This window comes from Nicotiana tabacum, chromosome 15 (assembly GCF_000715075.1).
Source record: "Nicotiana tabacum cultivar K326 chromosome 15, ASM71507v2, whole genome shotgun sequence".
Taxonomy (NCBI): Eukaryota; Viridiplantae; Streptophyta; class Magnoliopsida; order Solanales; family Solanaceae; genus Nicotiana; species Nicotiana tabacum.
In genome coordinates this window covers 94,683,922-94,703,227 of record NC_134094.1, presented here as the reverse complement: position 1 = coordinate 94,703,227, position 19,306 = coordinate 94,683,922, and the positions used below count along the sequence as shown (strand labels likewise).

Sequence of the window (19,306 nt, the reverse complement as noted above, 5' to 3'; positions counted from 1 at the left end):
CCGCATATTCTGACACGGTCATAGAACCCTGGCACAGCTGCTCAAACTCTACGCGCCATGCATCTCTAAGACTCTGAGGAATACTCCCTTAAGAATATATCTGAAAATTGAGTCCAAGTGAGTGAAGCTGCCTCAGTCGGACTATCCAACTCATATGCCCGCCACAATTGGTAGGCTGCTCCTCTAAACTGGAATGCTGTGAAAGAAACCCCACTGGAATCCACAATACTCATAGTACGAAGGATACAGTGACATTCCTCCAGAAAACCCTGAGCATTCTCTGAAGCTAAACCGTTGAATTTGGGAGGGTGGTACTTCTTGTACCTCTCGAGCCTGAGCTGCTCCCCCTTTGAAACTGTTGTCCTAATCTCAAGCTGAACTGGGACAACTGGATGCACTGGTATAATCTCCGGGGCATGGTCAACTTGGCCCCGTGACTCTAGAGTACGGGCGGCAGGAGTCTGTGCTCCTCCCCCGGCCTGCGATGTGGTAGGAGTAAGTGGAATTAACCCTGCCTGAGCTAGAGTGCCAAACATGCTCAAAACCTGGGCAAGAGTCTCCTGAAATGCATGAGTAGTAACATGCGTCTCAGGTGCCTGCTCTCCAATTGGAGCTACTGTGGCTCTGGTGCAGCATCTCGTGCAGGTGCCCTAGCTGTACCGCGTGGTCTTCTTTGACTTTTGGCTCGGCCTCTGCCCCGACCCCGACCCCGACCCCGGCCTCTTGTGGCTCCAACAGGGGGCACGAGTGTCTGATCATTAGATCCAGTTGTGTGTGTCCTCCCCAGCTGTGAGAGAATAGAGATACAATGGTTTACAATTTTAAAGTCAATAAATACGCACGATAAGGAATCAAAGAAGTGAATATTTTTCTAACAGTTCCATAGCCTCCCGAAGATAAGTACAGACGTCTCCGTACTGATCCGCAAGACTCTACTAAATTTGCTTGTGACTCATAACACCTATGAACCTAGAGCTCTGATACCAACTTGTCACGACCCCAAATTCCCTCCGTAGGAGGTCGTGATGGCACCTAGTCTCTAAGACTAGGTAAGCCTATTAATGCGGAATAATAATAAATATCTGAAATAAATAAACTACAACTCAAATAATTACAACTCCCAAAACCTGGTAGAAATAAGTCATAAGCTTCTAAGAATTTATTCTCTATGTCTCTATACATTAGAGTCTAAAGCAAATAAGGAAAACAACATAGTAAGATAGAAGGGGACTCCGGAGTCTGCGGACGCTGGCAGATATACCTCGAAGTTTGCTCGTACAGCTAGTTTACTGATGCCTGATTTGGTAGGATGTACCTGGATCTGCACAAAAAGATGTGCAGAAGTATAGTATGAGTACACTACAACGGTACCCAGTAAGTGCCAAGCCTAACCTCGGTAGAGGAGTGACGAGGTCAGGTCAGGCCCTAATGGAAAAATAAATAATGGCATGGTAAAAATGTTTAACAATATAATAAGATAAAATGACAATGAAAATGAATCAAGTAGTATATCACCATTTAATTACACCAAATAAAGGCAAATAATACCTCGCGAAAACAAAACAGAATTCTTTTCAACTATAAGAAAATCACAACAATAATCAAAGGCAACTGCGGCCATAAATCAATATCAACAAGGGCACTCCCGAGGTACCGGCTTGTAGTCCCAAATCATAAATAAATTCACAATATCTCATTTTCTTATATCACCGCGAGAGCCTTCACATTCAATTTTAAAGAAAATATTTCCCCCCGAAATAGCATTCCTCGTTTTAGCCATCCTTATCACACTGCATGACTTCGAGTAGTTTCCCCTACTAGTCACGTGTATCAAGTCACCCTTATCTCACCACATGCGTATCAATATCACAATATATCACAATTTGCACCTCAAGTGCCCAAATATTTCAATTTGCCAAAAATAAATCAACAATAATATTTTTTCACAATAATGAGCTCACGGCTCTATCACATTGAGTACGAAAATCTCACATAAATATTCACGAATAAATAACTCAACAAAATAATATTTCAAAATTTTAATACGCTGCTTCAATACCAAATTTAAAATGTCAAATAATTCATATAAATAATATTTAATTTAAAAAAAATCAACCTTCAAATAATGCACAGAATAAAAGAAATCAAGTTTCAACTAAACAGGTAAAACAATTAGCAGGAAAAAGTCAAGCAAATTTAAAGTATAAATAATTAAATCATTGATGAAGAATATAACAAGGTAAAATTATTTAATTAATATGCAGCAGCGATCTACACAATTTAAAGACATAATCTTTCACATTTAGCCCGTGTACACACTTGTCACCTCATGTACATGACTTTCAACACATTTTAATTTATCACTTCAATACCAATCCTATGGGAAAATTTTTCCCACACAAGGTTAGACAAGTCATTTACCTCGACTTGCTCCAATTTAACCAAGTAGTATGCCTTTTCCTCGACTTTTCGACTCCGATCAACTCGTATCTAGTCATAATTAATTCGATACAGTTAACAAAAATTATAAAATCAATTCCATAAGAAAATACTATATTTTTCAATAAAAATCTAAAATTAACTCAAAAATCGCCTGTGGGCCCACGTCTCAGAATCCAGCGAAAGTTACGAAATATGAACGCTCATTCAATTACGAGTCCAACCATACCATTTTTACTAAAACCCGACATCAACTTGACCTCCAAATCTCAAATTCTCATTTTGAAATCCCTAGGCCCAAATTCTCTAATTTCACCTCAAAAACATGTAATCAATTCGAAATATTCAATGATAATCCAACATAATTGACTAACAATGATCACATATGACTTACCTCAAGTTTCTCCGTGAACTCTCTCTGAAAAATCGCCCAAAACCGTGTTGAAAATGTTCAAAAATGACAAAAATGTCGGAACCCCTATGTTTTGTAATCTGTCAGGGCTTTCGCAACTGCGATGCACGTGACCGCATCTGCGCTTTCGCGGATACGAAGGCCTCCCTCGCTTCTACGATCCCTCGCTTCTGCGATCCCTCGTCCGCATCTGCGGTCCCGCTGATGCGGTATTTTCCTTCTCATCTGCGGCCACTGCTCCACTCTCCCTTTTCCTCTTCTTCTCTCCCACGCTCGCTTATGCGAGCTTGCACCTGCGAGCCAAATTCCGCAGGTGCGATTCTATCAGTAGGCATCAGCAAGTTTCAATTGTTCTAAGTCCAAATTTGATCCGTTAACCATCCGGAACACACCCGATCCTCTCGGGACCTCAACCCAATATACCAACAAGTCCTAATACATCATACAGTCTTCAAATCACATCCAACAACACTAAAACACGAATCACATATAGATTCAAGCCTAATGAACTTTGAAACTTTCAATTTCTACAAACGACACCGGAACCTATCAAATCAAATCCGATTGACCTCAAATTTTGCACACAAGTCACAAATGACATAACAGAGCTATGAAAATTTTTGAAACTGGATTCCGACCCCGATATCAAAAAGTCAACTCCCCGGTCAAACTTCCAAACTTAAATTTCTATTTTAGCCATTTCAATCCTAATTTAACTACGGACTTCCAAATAAAATTCTGAACACGCTCCTAAGTCCAAAATCACCATACAGAGTTGTTGGAATCATCAAAATTCTATTCTGGGGCCGTTTTCTCAAAATGTTGACCGAAGTCAAACTTAGCATTTTAAGGCCAACTTAAGGAACCAAGTGTTCCGATTTCAACCCGAACACTTCCAAATCCCGAACCAACCATCCCCGCAAGTCATAAATTTATAAAAGCACATACGGAGAGTTTTATTAAAAGGAAACGAGGTTCTAAAAGTTAAAATGACCGGTTGAGTCATTATAAATTTAATCCTAAGAGTAATCCATCCGCAAAGCTACATAAGCCTCAATGTCTAGTTTTATGTAAAGAAAGTTACACACTTATGTTATTGAGTTTTCTGTATGTCTCTATAAACCAAATAAGCAATCAATTCCATTAAGGAGGTGTATACGGTTAAAATCGGGCTAGGACTATTGTATGTAGGGTTGTTCAAAATCGAACCGAAATCGTTAACCGAACCGAACTGATGGCTTATTGGTATCGAATTATCAGGGTAATGGATGGGGAACAAATTGAGATTTTATAATTAACGGCTTAACGGTTTGGGGGCGTATTACTCAATTTTCTTATTGGGTATACCGTTAACCCGTTAAGAATTTTTATATTTAAATTTTTGCCCCTATGTATATAAAGTACCATTATTTATCGGTCTTTCGTTCCCATTGTTACTTGTATATTACTATTTGTTTTTCAACTTCTTGATTCAATTACAGGTGGCTGCCTAGTTTTATATGAATATTGATTTTTTCACATGTTGTACCTTTATCTATTTGCATATTACAGAATCGAATTATAACTTCTAGCTAAGTTAAGCGTAAGAGCTTTGAGGGCGAAGGTTGGAGCTTTTGCCTTTTGATTGATTATGAATGAATGTCCTTTTGAAAGTTTGGCTGATTACTGAACGAATGTGCTTTTCTGGTTTTACAAATTTGGTTCATATGTGTAATGACAGTATGTGTAGTCTTGGTATTGATTGAATGATTTTTTAATTTTTTTTATTTGGTTTAGCCGATAAGCCACTCGATAACCATCCGATAATTGTTAATCCGATACCAATCCGCTTGTTGTCTTATTGGATGGCTACCAGATTACTATATTTATAATATGATAACCGTTAAGCCGAACCGTTAAGTATAATTATCTGCCCGATCCGCCCGATAAACACCCCTAATTGCATGACAGATCGGGCTCGGAACGTGAGGGGTTGAAGATCGACCCCGAGTCTCATCGAACTAGAACACGAGGTCAGAATGTCCGTCCTCGAGAACATTGAGTCCATGATCCCGGGATCGACCCTGACCCCGAATAAGCTCGAAAAAACATAGCCGGTATAACCAACAAAAGACCAAAATAACGGAAGGCCGAAATATCCGTAACCGGTCGGATATTACGGCGGGAATCTCGGCACGTATCAATAAGGAACAGGCAAATCGGCAAACCAGAAGATTTTTTACCTTTTATAGAATTGTACCTAAAGTAGGACTCCCATACTATATAAAGGGGGTCTGATTACTTGTGAAACAGACTGTAATTCGCATTCCAAAGCAATATATTGTTATTTTTAGTTCTTATTATTCTCTTGTCATTCTATTCTGATATCAATAAAAGCACTTTTGGCTCGAGGGCGACTAATCTTCTAAGGCTAAGACTGTTCAACCTGTGTGGTTTACTTTTACTTTCCCATTGTTTATTTCAATTTCAATCTGATTTATCATTTTGTATCAAACTAGATCACGTATCCTTAAAACCACGTACAAATCTAATTGTTATCCGATTTTGAGGGTAAACAGGAAGGGAAGACAAAACACTAGCATGGCGGTTAGCATTATTCCAAATAAAAAAAGAAGATATTTATATCTCAAGAAAATTCACAGATATTGGCCTCCTCACGATTGGAAAGTTGTTATATTAGATGGAACTCGAGACAACTTCAAAGTAGGAAGATGAAACACTAGAAAATTGCACCATTAGATGATGAGAGTAAAGACACAACCATAGACTTAAAGATCAGTGATTCACAAGAAGAAACGCAAAGGATCAGCCCTCCAGCTGTCCTGCTGGTGAAACCAATGGATCAAGGATATTTCTCCATGCTTTGTAATCCAGTGGTGAGCCAGTATCAGGCAGTGGAAACCCATTCACAAAGAAAAATGGTGTACCGTATACGCCTTTCACACAACCATACTGTAAAAAATACACATACACAATGTTATGTTTTTGGCATAGGTGAAACCTGAAAGATATATCTATGCACAATATAGGATAAAGAACAAGGCTCTGAGTAGGTGATAATTGAACAGAATTAATGTACCTTGAAGGAAATTCTTGTTGCTTGGTCAGTTTTGGGATCAGTAAATCCAGCTTTTATCGCAGCATAATTCGAATTCCCAATTGCATTGGAAGTAAACTTTGCGATTTTATCTACCACAGATGCTTTGGACAAGTAGAAAGTTGTTTTGCCATAAAACTTTTCCTGTTCAACCAGGCACAATTAAAACCAAGACTAAATATATGTTTAGTACCATAATTAGCAAAAGAGAAAACAACAGATATCCTATTAACACCAACTTCATGGATTCCTCCGCAAGAGAATAAAGCAGCCCATGATAGAGACAAGGGTGGAAAAGGAGAATATATATATGCTCAAGCCTCAAGCAGTAGAATTTAAATGTATAGACTGAAAGTGGCACAAGGCACTAAGAGTTGCATATTCTTCTCATATAAAACGATAACATGTACTATAATATTACTGCAGCTGAAGATGAATAGTTTCTGCCTCAGGAAATCTTCTTACCTGTTGACCAAAGAAAGACTCGAGTAATCTGTATGTGGCAGAAGTGTTCAACTTATTGATAATGTGCAATGCTCGCGAGCTAATAAATGCATTGTCATGGTATCTGCATATGAGGACAACCAAATAAATCAACCAAGATTCAGGAAAATAAAAAGAACTACTCCCTGTTAACTAAGCAATTGGCATAACGTATAAGGTCTTTATGAATTGTCAAAGATACTTAAGGAAATAATCGATTGGGCAGATGTCTCTAGCTAGTGAACAAGTATGTTTGGTTTAAACTCAACATTAACACCCGAAAACTTATACTTCTAGAATATAACTTAGTTGCACTGGATGTGTTTTACACTTGTGTATTATAACATATTGTAACAGGTTATTATCAGCCTAATTTCCAGGTTATTAATACTACATCTTATGGACGATTACTTGTTATCTTTTAAGTGAACTTATAGTATATTATTAATATATAGAAGTTAAACATCAAATGCTAATGCCTTTACAGTTGGCTCCAATGACATTAAGATACACTTTGTGTTTTGGACTTCAGTTCTAGGAACTTAGTTTATGTTCCATGCGACAATAGAAGAAATATATATATATATATATATATATACACAATCTGGTCACGTCACTTGTAAGTGATTGCAAGTAATTTTATGGCATGGTTAAGCATTCATTGGTAATCTATAACAAAATAATCTACTTTAACATTAAATTAAACTCATTGAGTAAAAATTCTTTACATTATTATCGGTGTATATAACTTACGGTAAAGGAAAAGGATGGACAACGAGAGAGAGACGAGAACCGTAGTGATTGAGAGCTAGCTTGAGAGGGGGCCATGAATCTCTACTGTCTGGGCATACTGGATCAAAGAAAGCCTCTATCAATATTGAATCTGTTTTGGCTAATCTGTTCTCGTACCAGAACCCATCTTGCTTGGATGGAAGTGAAATCTGAGCACTCACTGAACTAAATAATATTAAAACAGAATTAAGCAGAACAATATAGTGGTACTGGCTTTTCCAGAGCTCCATTTCTTGCAATATGTTCTCTCTCGTTTCAGATTTTGGTTTTTGTATATTATATAGACTATAGTGAAGCCGAAGGGATATCACTAGGAAATTAGTCACAGCTGATGGTGATGCAAATTTTTGAGTTTATAGTATTGTTCAACATCCGTATATAAGATAATCTAAAAGAGTTTACAAATCTATTGTTTTAAGATTTAAATCATATTCGACGCTAAAAGTTTTCATATGGTAATACTCCATATTATGATCATTATTGATCAACTTTTGGTATTGAATAACAAGTACAATTAATTACGTGGTGGCGAAATGGATAAAAAAATATTTATCCACCTATATTAAATATTCACAAAAAAAATAGTTTAGATTATGAACTTTTTAAAAACGGGTCAAATATGGATATAAATCATATTATCCACTTAGAAAATAGATAACCAATAGATTACCCCTGAATAATTAATGAGTTTAACTTTTACATTTATAAAAACTCAAATTGGGGATTCATCAAGGTTGGAAGACTAGGAATTCTCCCAAGAGTAATTATATTCAAGAAGTCATGGATAATATGGCCGAATAACCCATTTTTTATCTGTATTAAATATGAGTCAGGTCAAATAATTTATACATTTTTTGAATTACTCATTTTTGACTCGCTCACGTCCGAACCGACCCGCTCAGTTGCCGCTGACAAGTAATGGAAAAGCGAAAGCTCATGATGATAGTGACGAAAAGGAGGACAGACTTAAAGAAAGCGTAAAAACTTGATAACAAAAAAGTTGACGTAAAGGATCAACAATATAATGCGTTTTAAAGCTGCAGAGTCGTATTCCCTTTTAAACAACTTTTTTCTTTTAAAATAAGTGTTATCTTGAATACTTTGTTAGAGTTGCTTTTCTATTTTTTCAAAAGAATTATCTCAAAAAATATATGTAGATACTTGTTCATTCTTGTGAAGTTCTTCATTTGGGTTAAAAACGTTTCCACTTTAAAGATAGTTTTATTTTTTGTGAAAATCAAACCCAAAAAAAAATAAAAATGCAGTGGTGTCTCGATTTGATTGTGCCTTAATTATTTGGAAATTAGATCTTGAAAAATATTTTGGGAAAAAATTAAGTTTTTCGAATTGGATTTATAGCTTGTTTGGCCAAGCTGCAAAATTCAGTTTATTTTAAGAAGTATTTTTTCTCACAAAAGTACTTTTGGTAAAAAACAGTTTGTATTTGCTTAATTAATTTGAAAATTACTTCTGAGCAGCAATTAGTGTTTGGCCAAACTTTTAAAAACTGCTTCTAAATGTATTTTTTTCAAAAGTACTTTTCAAAAAAAGTGCTTTTGAAGAGAAGCTATTTTTGTCTACTTTTCTTCAAAAACACATTTTTTTCTTCCAAAAGTTTAGCCATATGCTTCAACTTTAAAAAAAAGTACTTCTAGAATTGGAGAATCTTGGCCAAACGGGCTATTAATACCTCAGAGTGGTGTTGAGATCCCCTCCGGTACCCATCCGTCCAGTATTTCTCAATGGAATGGTAAGACATTGCCACGTGTCAATCCAAACTTTTAATGGCTATGATTTATTTTACATTTCATGAGTCGTTTTGTGTTACTAGTATTTTAAAGCAAACAACAAATTGTTTCTGGAATAGTGCAACTTACATGACCTGAACCTTTGGATGCGGGCAACATTTCCATTTTTTTTTTCTCGTCTTTCTATTGGCTTATATCAAAGGTAAGATTTGTTGTTATAGCAGTGATGATTTTGCAATGCGTATGTGATGCTATGATTTAATGCTCAGTGACTTTCACTCATAATTAGAATATGAAATTGATATATTTCTGCAAAGATGAAATAAAGAATTATTGAAAAAATGAGGGAGGAGCATAAATTGATCTGGACACCGTAGTTATAGAAGCAAAGACTGAGTAACTTGATAGAACAGATCATAATACAATGATTGTACTGTTTTTTTGTTCTACAACGTCAACGCACAATGTAAATTCAATTCTGCTCTTCCCTTTAACAAGTTTGAAAAATTAATCTAAATAGCCGCTTACATTAAAATTAACCGGCTAATATATAATTTTTATTTAATTTAATTAGTATATAATTTATGTATATCAGCTAGAAAAAAATAAAAAAAAATAAATTTAGCCGGTTATTTACGTAAAGTCTCCTTTAAAAGTAAGCTTGGCAATGGTCAGGCTTTTAACGCCAGGCCATCTCAAGGACTGGCTCAGCTCTAGCAACTTTATGGCCCAAGATTATTATTTTGGGATCTTTACACAAAAAGCCGGTCATAATCATTGTTTACTTTTTCTACCCATATACATAGACTATACATTAATTATATATATATAATACCTAAATTATGTATATATTATATATTTACGGGCTATTTTTAGTTTAAGTGTTTGGATGAGTGGCTATTTGGATTAAATCTTCTATTTTTTTTATTTAATGGCCCAAGAAATTTTCTATAAGGATCAATTATTGAATTTGGGCCTACGTGTCCACATCACCACCCAATACGTTCTTGTATGGAACTCCTTCAAATGAGACACTTTAAACAAAATGATTGCATACGTGTATACAGACTACGTCACAACCCAATCCGTTCTTGTATTATTGAATCCAATGGTAAAGACTTTAATCATATCATTGTTCAATGTCACCACTTTAGTTTCACTTTCCATTCCATCATAAACGAGCCAACTTTATCTCTTTTCATAAAGGGAAAAAAGGACAATCATGCTCGTTGCATAGATCTTTCTTATCTTTGTTCCTCTTCTTATCCCCTCCTTGATTACTTCTATTGATATTCAATAAAAAAAAACATTATATATTTAACCTATTCAAGAGGTCCAAGGCACTAAACCAACTCCATCTAATCCTTCTTCATTCATGCAGATAAGAACTATTTAAAAAAGATCTTTACAGAATTAGCCGGCATGATCTATTATTGAAGATAGCACCTTACCTAACGGTTTAATTTAAAAATAATTGGTGAATATATAATAAATATATTTTTCATATATAATATATTTATAACATTGTATAATCTTGTATACTGGCTAAGAAAAGTAAATAATGGATCCAATAAGCTATTTGTATATGGATTCCTTTATTATTTTCAGGAAAAAAAAAAGGGGATGGGGAAATATGTAACCTATTAAAGGGGTCCAAGACACTAAACCAACTCCATCTAATCCTTCCTCATTCATGCATATAAGGACTATTAAAAAAGGATTTTTATCAAATTAGACAGTCTAATTTATTAATTTTTTAGTGGGTATATATATATATATATATATATATATATATATATATATATATATATAATATAACATCTATCGGCTATTTTTACTTGAAGCGGATGAATGACTGACAATTTGCATTATTTATTCATTAGAGAAGGTGACGTGGTTAATGTGTAAGTGAATTGGAGAAAAGCCTAGGCTACCTCATGCGACAAGATAAGGTTATGACGGAGTTGAAGCAGGCGAGATCCGTTTCCTCCCGGTGCTCCTGCGAATCATACAGCGCAGAGGGTCGACAACAACGCCCCGAGGGGCGAAGTTGGCTCCGATGGGGTTGGGGGGAACGAATCCGACCCCAATAACGAAAATGATCCCTTCAAGAATGAACTCTTATGGTTTATGAGGGAAGTGAACGCTCGTATGGACCAAATCCCGGGCGCACCACTGGTGCTGAAAGGTCGAGACTTAAAAAGGTATACTCAATTGTCATACAAGCCAAGTGTGGCACTAGAATTAATTCCGAAGCAATTTAAATGCCTGATGTGCCAAATTATGATGGAACCTCAGACCCTCACGAGCATAATACCACCTATACAACGGCGGTGAAGGGATATGATTTAGCTCCTTACGAAATTGAATCTGTTTTGCCGAAGAAATTTGGAGAGACTCTCACGAGGGGAGCCTTGACGTGGTATTCACTATTACCCGAACATTCTATAGACTCCTTTGAGATGCTCGCAGACTCTTTCATCAAGGCTCATGCCGGGGCCAGAAAAGTATAGGCCCGAAAGGCTGACATATTCAGTATTGCTCAAGGAGAGTCCGAGTTGCTACGAGAGTTCGTTACCCGATTTCAAAAGGAGAGAATGTTGCTCCCGGTTGTCCCGAATGAATGGGTGGCTGAAGTATTCACCAAGGGACTGAATCTAAGAAGTTCAGACGCTTCCCAAAAATTGAAGAAAAGCCTGCTTGAGTTTCAAGCAACGACTTGGGCAGATGTCCACAACCGGTAAGAGTCAAAGATAAGGATCGAAGATGATCAAGTTGGCTTTTTATCGTCGAGAAAAGGATGGGAAAAGAACAGAGAAAAATCAAAAGGCGATTTCGACACGGACAGACGGTCTTCGAGGGGTCGGGTTTTGCCCTACGAATGGACCGAAGGTCGCGACAGAGGCTTCCGGTCAACGGACAGGTTCGCCATCGATAGAAGAACTGATCGCAATCAGAATAATAGATCATTGCAGGACAAAGAAGCGTTAGGCGCAAGATCCTTCCTACCCCAAGTTGTGAGAATACAATTTCAACGTCAGTGTAGTGGAGTTGGTATCAGCTATGAGAAATATCAAAGAAGCACGGTTTTCGAAACTAATGAGATCTGATCCCAGTCAGAGGGATCCCAACTTATGGTGTGAATACCACGGGACGAATGGTCACCGGACAGGAGACTGCCGACACCTCCGGGAAGAAGTGGCAACACTGTTGAAGAATGGTCATCTCAAAGAATTCTTGAGTGATCGAGCTAAGAACAATTATGGTCGTAACGGGGACAGTGCGGAACCTTCGAAAGCAGTAAAAGATCCCCCGTGCCAAATGATCAATATGATCTTCGGGGGGGGAATGAGATCAACGGGGTCACCTTTTCGGCAGGAAAAAAGATAAAAGTATCAATAACCCACAGCAAAAGGTTCCAAGAAGTCGCCAAAGACGATATTACTTTCACGGAGGAGGACGCAAACGGATTGCTACTGCCGCACAACGACTCACTGGTAATTTCTTCAAATGTGCTAGATTTTAAGATAAAACGTGTTCTAGTTGATCCAGGAAGTTCGGACAATATCATACAATGGAGAGTATTGGAGCAAGCTAAACTCACCGAAAGCATCATTCCGGCCATAAAACTCCTCGTCGGATTCAACCTCACGAGCGTGACAACCCGAGGAGAGATTTCGTTACCCACAAACGCCGAAAGAGTAATGAAAACAACTCTTTTCGAAGTGGTAAATGGTGGGTGATATGGGATATAACATTATTCTAGGAAGGCCGTGGTTGCACAAAATGAAAGCTGTACCATCAACATATCATCAATTGCTGAAGTTTCCAATGCCCGGAAGAGTTAAACAGATAAGGGGTGACCAACCGGCGGCAAGGGAGATGAATGCAATTTTGATCTCCAGTAGCAAAGGAAAGGAACACATGACATAGCAATTACAGGAACCGGCGCCCGCTCCCGAACTAGATGAAGTTAGCCCGGAGGCAGAAACGTCGGGATTTTATCAGGTGCCGAGATATTTCTAGGTTCCAGAAGAGACGAATACAACTAAATCCACAACGGAAGAGCTTGAGCAAGTTGCGTTGTTCAAAGAATTCTTAGAAAGAAAATTCCACTTGGGGACAGGATTGCATCCTGAGCTCAGGTTTGACTTTATCAAATTTCTTAAATCTAATGCCGATTGTTTTGTATGGTCGCATGCGGATATGACAGGTATCCCGACGGAGGTAGCCGTACACAAGTTAAGTTTGGATCCCAACGTACCTCCGATAAGACAAAAGAAATGCCCTATTGCCGAAGCCAGGAATAAATTCGCCAAGGAAGAGGTAACTCGCTTACTTAATATCAGTTCAATCCGAGAGGTAAAGTATCCCGACTGGCTAGCTAATATAGTAGTAGTTCCTAAGTAGAACAATAAATTTCATATTTGTGTAGATTATAAAGATTTGAATAAGGCGTGCCCGAAAGACTCGTTCCTACTGCCAAACAACGATCAAATGATTGATGCTACAGTCGGGCACGAGTTAATGAGTTTCCTCGATGCTTATTCCGGGTACAATCAAATTAAGATGAACTTGGAGGATCAGGAAAAGACTTCGTTTATAAAACATTCCGGTACATATTGCTATAATGTGATGCCTTTCGGGTTGAAAAATGTCAGAGCCACTTATCAACGGCTCATGAATAAGATGTTTGAAAAACAAATAGGAAAAATTATTGAAGATTATATAGACGATATGCTTGTTAAGTCGTTAAATGCAGGTGATCACCTTAAACATCTGCAAGAAACTTTTGACATCCTAAGGAAGTATAATATGAAACTTAAGCCCGAGAAATGAGCGTTCAAGGTCAGCTCTGGTAAGTTTCTAGGATTTATGGTATCGCAAAGGGGAATTGAGGTAAACCCCGATAAGATCAAGGCCATCGAAGACATCCCGGACCAACTGTCAAGCGTGAAGGAAATCCAAAGGCTCACGGGGAGATTGGCAGCTTTGATCAGGTTCATTTCCCGGTCATCAGACAAATGTCATTGTTTCTTCGCATTGCTCAAAAAGAAAAACAATTTCAAATGGACCCCGGAGTGCCAGTAGGCTTTGAGAGATTTGAAAAAGTACTTGTCAAGCCCTCCGTTGCTTTCAAAACCAAAAGAAGGTGAAACGCTGTTAGTCTACCTCACGGTCTCAAAAGTCGCGGTAAGTGTAGTTTTAGTCTGTGAGGACGATGGTACGCAATCTCCCATTTATTACGTTAGTAAAATTCTAACGAGAGCAGAAACTCGCTAGCCCCATTTGGAGAAACTGACCTCGTAGTCGCCACTCGGAAGCTGAGACCCTACTTCCAATGTCACCCGATAGCCGTGATAAACATTTTCCCTTTGCGGAACAACCTTCAAAAACCCGAGATCTTGGGTAGATTGGCCAAATGGGTCATCGAAATGAGTGAATTCGACATAAAATATAAATTAAGGACTGCAATTAAGTCACAAGTCTTGGCTGACTTTGTTGCCGATTTCAGTCCGGAATTACTGCCTCTGGCAACCAAAGAGGCAGTAATGGTGTCGGAATCGACATCGGGGGTTTGGACCTTATTTACAGGCGGAGCTTCTAACGTAAAAAGGGTCCGGTCTTGGTATAGTATTAATCACACATTCGGGGGAAACCCTAAGGCAAGCCATTAGAACTGTCCCTTTAACTAACAATGAACCAGAGTATGAGGCTTTAATTGCAGGGCTCGAACTGTCTCGGGGACTTGATTTTGAGGTCATCAAAATCAAATGCGAATCACAGTTGGTGGTAAATCAAGTCTATGGGATCTTCGAAACCAAAGAAGGGGTGCATGCAATAATATGTGGTAAAGGTCCAGACTCTGTTGGCGCGATTTCGGGAGTGGTCGATTACTTATATCCTGAGGTAAGATAAATCAGAAGCAGACTTATTGTCTAACCTTGGATCATCGACATAAATAAAGGGATCGAAATCTGGGATGGTAGTACACCTGATGAACTCGGTCCTAGATACATATAGCTACTATGAGGTAAATGAGACTAATTTGGTCTAGGACTGGAGGAATGAAATCATCGACTATCTCGAGCATGAGAAGTTGCACGAAGACTCCAAAGCATCCCGGGCGCTGCGTGCCAAAGCAATGCGATATAACTTCAAGAGAAGCCAAATGTATAGAAAATCTTTTCAAGGCCCACTAGCCCGATGCTTGGGGGAATCCTAAGTTAACTATGTTATGCGAGAAGTCCACGAAGGGATATGTGGCAATCATTCGGGCGCAGATTCCTTAGTGCTGAAATTGGTACAGGCATGATATTATTGGCCCGCATGGAACAAAATGCCAAAGACTTTGTACGAAAGTGTGATAAGTACCAACGCTACGCACCACTGGTACATCAACATGCAAAGCCGTTGCATTCACTCCTGTCCCCGTGGTCGTTCATAAAATAGGGGATGGACATCGTCGGGCCATTGCCGTCGGCCCCCGAAAAGGTAAGATTTCTTTTGATTTTGACTGACTATTTTCCTAAGTGGGTGGAATCAGGTCCTTATCAGAAGATCGGCGAGCGCGAAGTGGTAGATTTCTTGTGGAAAAATATAAATTGCAGGTTCAGAATAACAAAAAAAGATAGCATGCGATAATGGGCCACAATTTATCGATGCAAAAATCACAAAGTTCCTCGAAAATTTAAAAATAAAGAGGATCACATCTTCACCCTACCATCCGAGTGCAAATGGTCAAGCAGAGTCAACGAATAAAGTGATGATACAAAATCTCAAGAAAAGGTTGGAAGCGGCTAAAGGTAATTGACCTGAGGAATTACCCAAAGTTTTATTGGCTTACCGAACAACGGCCAAATCGAGCACATGTGAAACTCCCTTTTACCTTGTGTACGGGGAATAAGCTTTAATCTCGGTGGAAGTAGGGGAACCCACCTTGAGATATTTCCAAGCAGATGAAGAATCAAACAATGAAGCAATGTTAGTCAACTTGGAGCTACTCGATGAGCGCAGGGACTTTGCGCATATACGAATGGCAGCCTAAAAGCAGAGAATGGAGCGGTATTATAATCAAAGAGCCAACCTCCGTTATTTCAAAGTAGGAGACTTGGTCCTCAGAAAGTAACTCAAAGTACCTGGGAGCTCAACGCAGGGAAGCTAGGTCCAACATGGGAAGGCCCCTACCGAGTTTCAGCTATCATCGGGAAAGGTTCGTATGAATTAGAAAACCAAGATGGAGAAAGTTACCCGGCAACTGGAATGTGGCACATCTCAAAAGATATTATTACTGATAAACATCACTGAACTGAAAGTATGTGCTGCACTCTTTTTTCCTTCATCCAGTTTTTGTCCCAGTTAGGTTTTTCTAGCAAGGTTTTTATCAAGGCAGCAACAGAAAGCATACTACGAAGAAAGCTACAATAACAACAATAAGACCTTTAATATCAAGGCATACAAGCAAAGACCCACTCTGGGACGATTAGATAATCTTTTGCTCTATAGCAAAATTCCCACTGGGAAGCTAAGTTTTCTATCGAGCAAAGGTTACCCGACCGTTCATAAGTATAAACCACTAAAGGGTTGTTAGATAGTCCTTCGCTCGATAGCATGAATTCCTGAGGGGAAGTAAAGTATGTTACCGAGTTAAGGATAATCTAACAATTCATTAGTGGGATCCTCGAAGGTACAAAGCTTCCAGTGTTCCAATTCGCATTATTCGCATTTGAACACTGGGGGGATGATATGAGGATACAACAACAATGACTTCCACGTCGACTGGAAGCGAAAACCGAAAACATAGTTGTATTATCGGGACCGGAGACTGCACGACCAGTCCCGTAGAAACAAGTTATACAAGTTAGCCACAAGTAATGGCAATTTCTTTTTTTAGCATAACAAATCCTTATGTACTTTTTGAAAATAGAAGGAATAAAATGAAGTCCTTTTGTTTTTATCTTGTTTCTTGTCTGAACGATGAATTAACTTTGTCATTTGAAATTTAAACAAGTACTTTAAATGCTAGTGCCGTAATAAACAGGAGACGTCCTATTCAAGAGCACCGTAACATAATAGGGCCCTCTCTTATAAAAACCCTTACGTTAAAGGGTTGATTTCGGAAGAATTCAAGCCCGGAATCAAAATGCTTTCGGAAAAACTACACCCAAGGCTTCACATAATAAGATGCAAACAGTAAAACTTACGCAAAAATCTTAAGCAAAAAGAAGAGAATGCAAAGATTAAAACTTGCATAAATGTTTAAACGAAGGAAAGACACAAAAAATACTTGAGTAAAAAGATGTTTTGGTAACATGCCAAAATGGCACAGATACAAGAATTGAAAAAAGAAAAGAAAAGCTAAACTACAGCATCTCCGACCCGGAGGAAGAGAAGTGTCCGCACCCCCAGGAGAAGTGGATAGATCCGCCAATGGCTCAACATTTTGGCCTTCACTAGTTCGGCCTTCAACATCTTCGTCTTCTGCTTCCTCATCAGTTTTTGAAGTTTTGGAACCGGAACCGGAAGCAGCAGGCTCTGCCGGGAGACCGTTTTTAGCAACCAATTCAAGCTTACGGGCTTTAGCAATTTCAGCATCAAAGTCAATGGTACCAGCTTTGGCCTTTTCCAAGGTTTTTCTCCTTATGTTGTACATAGCATAAGTTTTCTTAACGACGAGGGAAGACGCTCGGCACTTAAGTTCTTCTTTGAATTGGGTTGCCTTGGCAGAAAGGATTTTCTGGGCTGATCTAACGGATTTGAGGCTAACATCAAGGTCACAGACAGTTGAACCAAAGAGCCTATTATGCTCGATTATTTTCCTATACTTCTCTTACAGCTGGTATTGGTTCACCCCCGCAACAGCAAATTCTTCAGTTTTGGAGTTCAAGGTTGCCTCTAAGTTAGTCAATTTTTCAACGGAAGCAGCCTCACTATCGGATGCAGCAAGAACGGCGTTATGAACTTCAATCCATTTGGCCTTAGCCTCTTCAAATTGAACCCTCAGCGGGGCAATCTCCTGGATAAGGGTGTCCACTTCTTGCTCGCTTTGTTGCAAACGAGCCTCCAATACAACGACCTTAGTGGCTTTGGATTCCAATTCTAAGAGGCGAGTGACACTTTGCTCCCGCTCTGCCAAAAGCTGATCCCGTGTGGAGGTAATTTCTTTCTTCTCACGAATCAACCTCTGAAGGCCCTCAAAAGCAAGAAAGTTGGCCTACAAAGCAAGAAAGGAAAAACTCAGGATATGTTCAGGCAAAAATACAAGAAATAACAAATGAAGAAAGGAATGTACCGCTGCGGCGTTGTTCAACAAACACTCTCCCGAGAATGCCTGAATCATTTCTCAATCTTTCTTTGAAGCCAAAGGCTTCAAATAATTAGTAAGCTACACCGGACGGGATAGCTAGTTGCATCAGGTAGAGACCGAAAGAGTAACATTTGTCCTCCTTTGTGGATCTTCAGAAGGGGCAGCATAATTTTGCCCCAAATTCCCATAAACCAGGGACTGGGGAAAAGGAACACCTTCTTCGTGGTTAGGTGCGACCGGTGGAGATGATGTAGCAGTTGCTGGTGGAAGAGTGGATAAAGGTGGAAATGATGTAGAAGTTGCTGGTGTTGGTGAAGATGAAGATGAAGCTGATGGAGTTGAAGAGTGAGAAGCAGCTGCAGCAAACGCAGTGCTAGTTGTTGGTTTCTCATCAGCTGAGGACGGAAGGGACCCGGTACTCAGCCCCAAAATATCGGGCACGGTGACTGGGACACGAAAGCGGGAGTTGGCATTTTCCACCTTATCATATTCTCCCCAGAGCGCCGAGACATCGTCCTCAGATAGTGTCACTAACTCGATAGGTTGAGCATTCTGTTGAGTGATGAGAATCGTCGCCTTCTATGTAGAGAAGCTTCCCCATCACTTGCTTCTCCATTATCGTCGATCATCACAATGTCTATGACCGGCCGAGGAGGAAGGCTAGTCACCACAACTACCGAAGACAACTCGGGGGTAACATTTTTTGCCCTCTTATTCTTTTCCTCAGTCACGGAGGAGCGTCTTCTTTTTGGTTGTTTGTTCTCCGGTCGGGGACTTTGTAAAGAAACACTTGTGCCCGAAGCAGGCCTAGAGAAACCTGTTCGAGTAAGTGCCTCCTAAAGCAGCCTCACCGCGTCAACAGGATCAGCCAAAATATCCTCCTCGGGGACAACAATAGAGTCCTTGGGTAAACTTGATTTCAGAGAAAAGATAGAAGGGGTCAATCAATTTCTTCACATAAAAAATTGAAACAAGGTGAGTGTGAGTTACCATGGATTTTGGCCTTCTACCCGTATTTAAGGGCTAGT

The 19,306-nt window shown here is 39.1% G+C and overlaps 1 protein-coding gene and 1 long non-coding RNA gene across 2 annotated transcripts; both read right to left on the bottom strand.

The window, feature by feature from the left end:
- Positions 1-1,087: 1,087 nt before the first annotated feature.
- LOC142169476 (uncharacterized) lies at positions 1,088-3,173 on the bottom strand. Its single transcript, XR_012699365.1, has 2 exons — positions 2,422-3,173; positions 1,088-1,321 (listed from the first exon to the last, which is right to left on the bottom strand). It is a non-coding gene; the product is annotated as an uncharacterized LOC142169476 (long non-coding RNA).
- Positions 3,174-5,433: 2,260 nt separating this feature from the next.
- LOC107806105 (uncharacterized) lies at positions 5,434-7,569 on the bottom strand. The gene is made up of 4 exons (XM_016630219.2): positions 7,185-7,569; positions 6,414-6,516; positions 5,931-6,092; positions 5,434-5,803 (listed from the first exon to the last, which is right to left on the bottom strand). Exons 1-4 carry the CDS (start codon positions 7,451-7,453, stop codon positions 5,657-5,659), a joined length of 681 nt encoding a protein of 226 aa, XP_016485705.1. The 5' UTR covers positions 7,454-7,569; the 3' UTR covers positions 5,434-5,656.
- Positions 7,570-19,306: the final 11,737 nt, after the last annotated feature.

Coding starts and splice junctions, on each gene's coding strand:
- LOC107806105 (XM_016630219.2), bottom strand. CDS start 7,453: ATGGAGCTCTGGAAAAGCCAGTACCACTATATTGTTCTGCTTAATTCT. Junction 6,517..7,184: donor GTCCATCCTTTTCCTTTACC/GTAAGTTATATA, acceptor CCTCATATGCAG/ATACCATGACAATGCATTTA. Junction 6,093..6,413: donor AGTCTTTCTTTGGTCAACAG/GTAAGAAGATTT, acceptor CTGGTTGAACAG/GAAAAGTTTTATGGCAAAAC.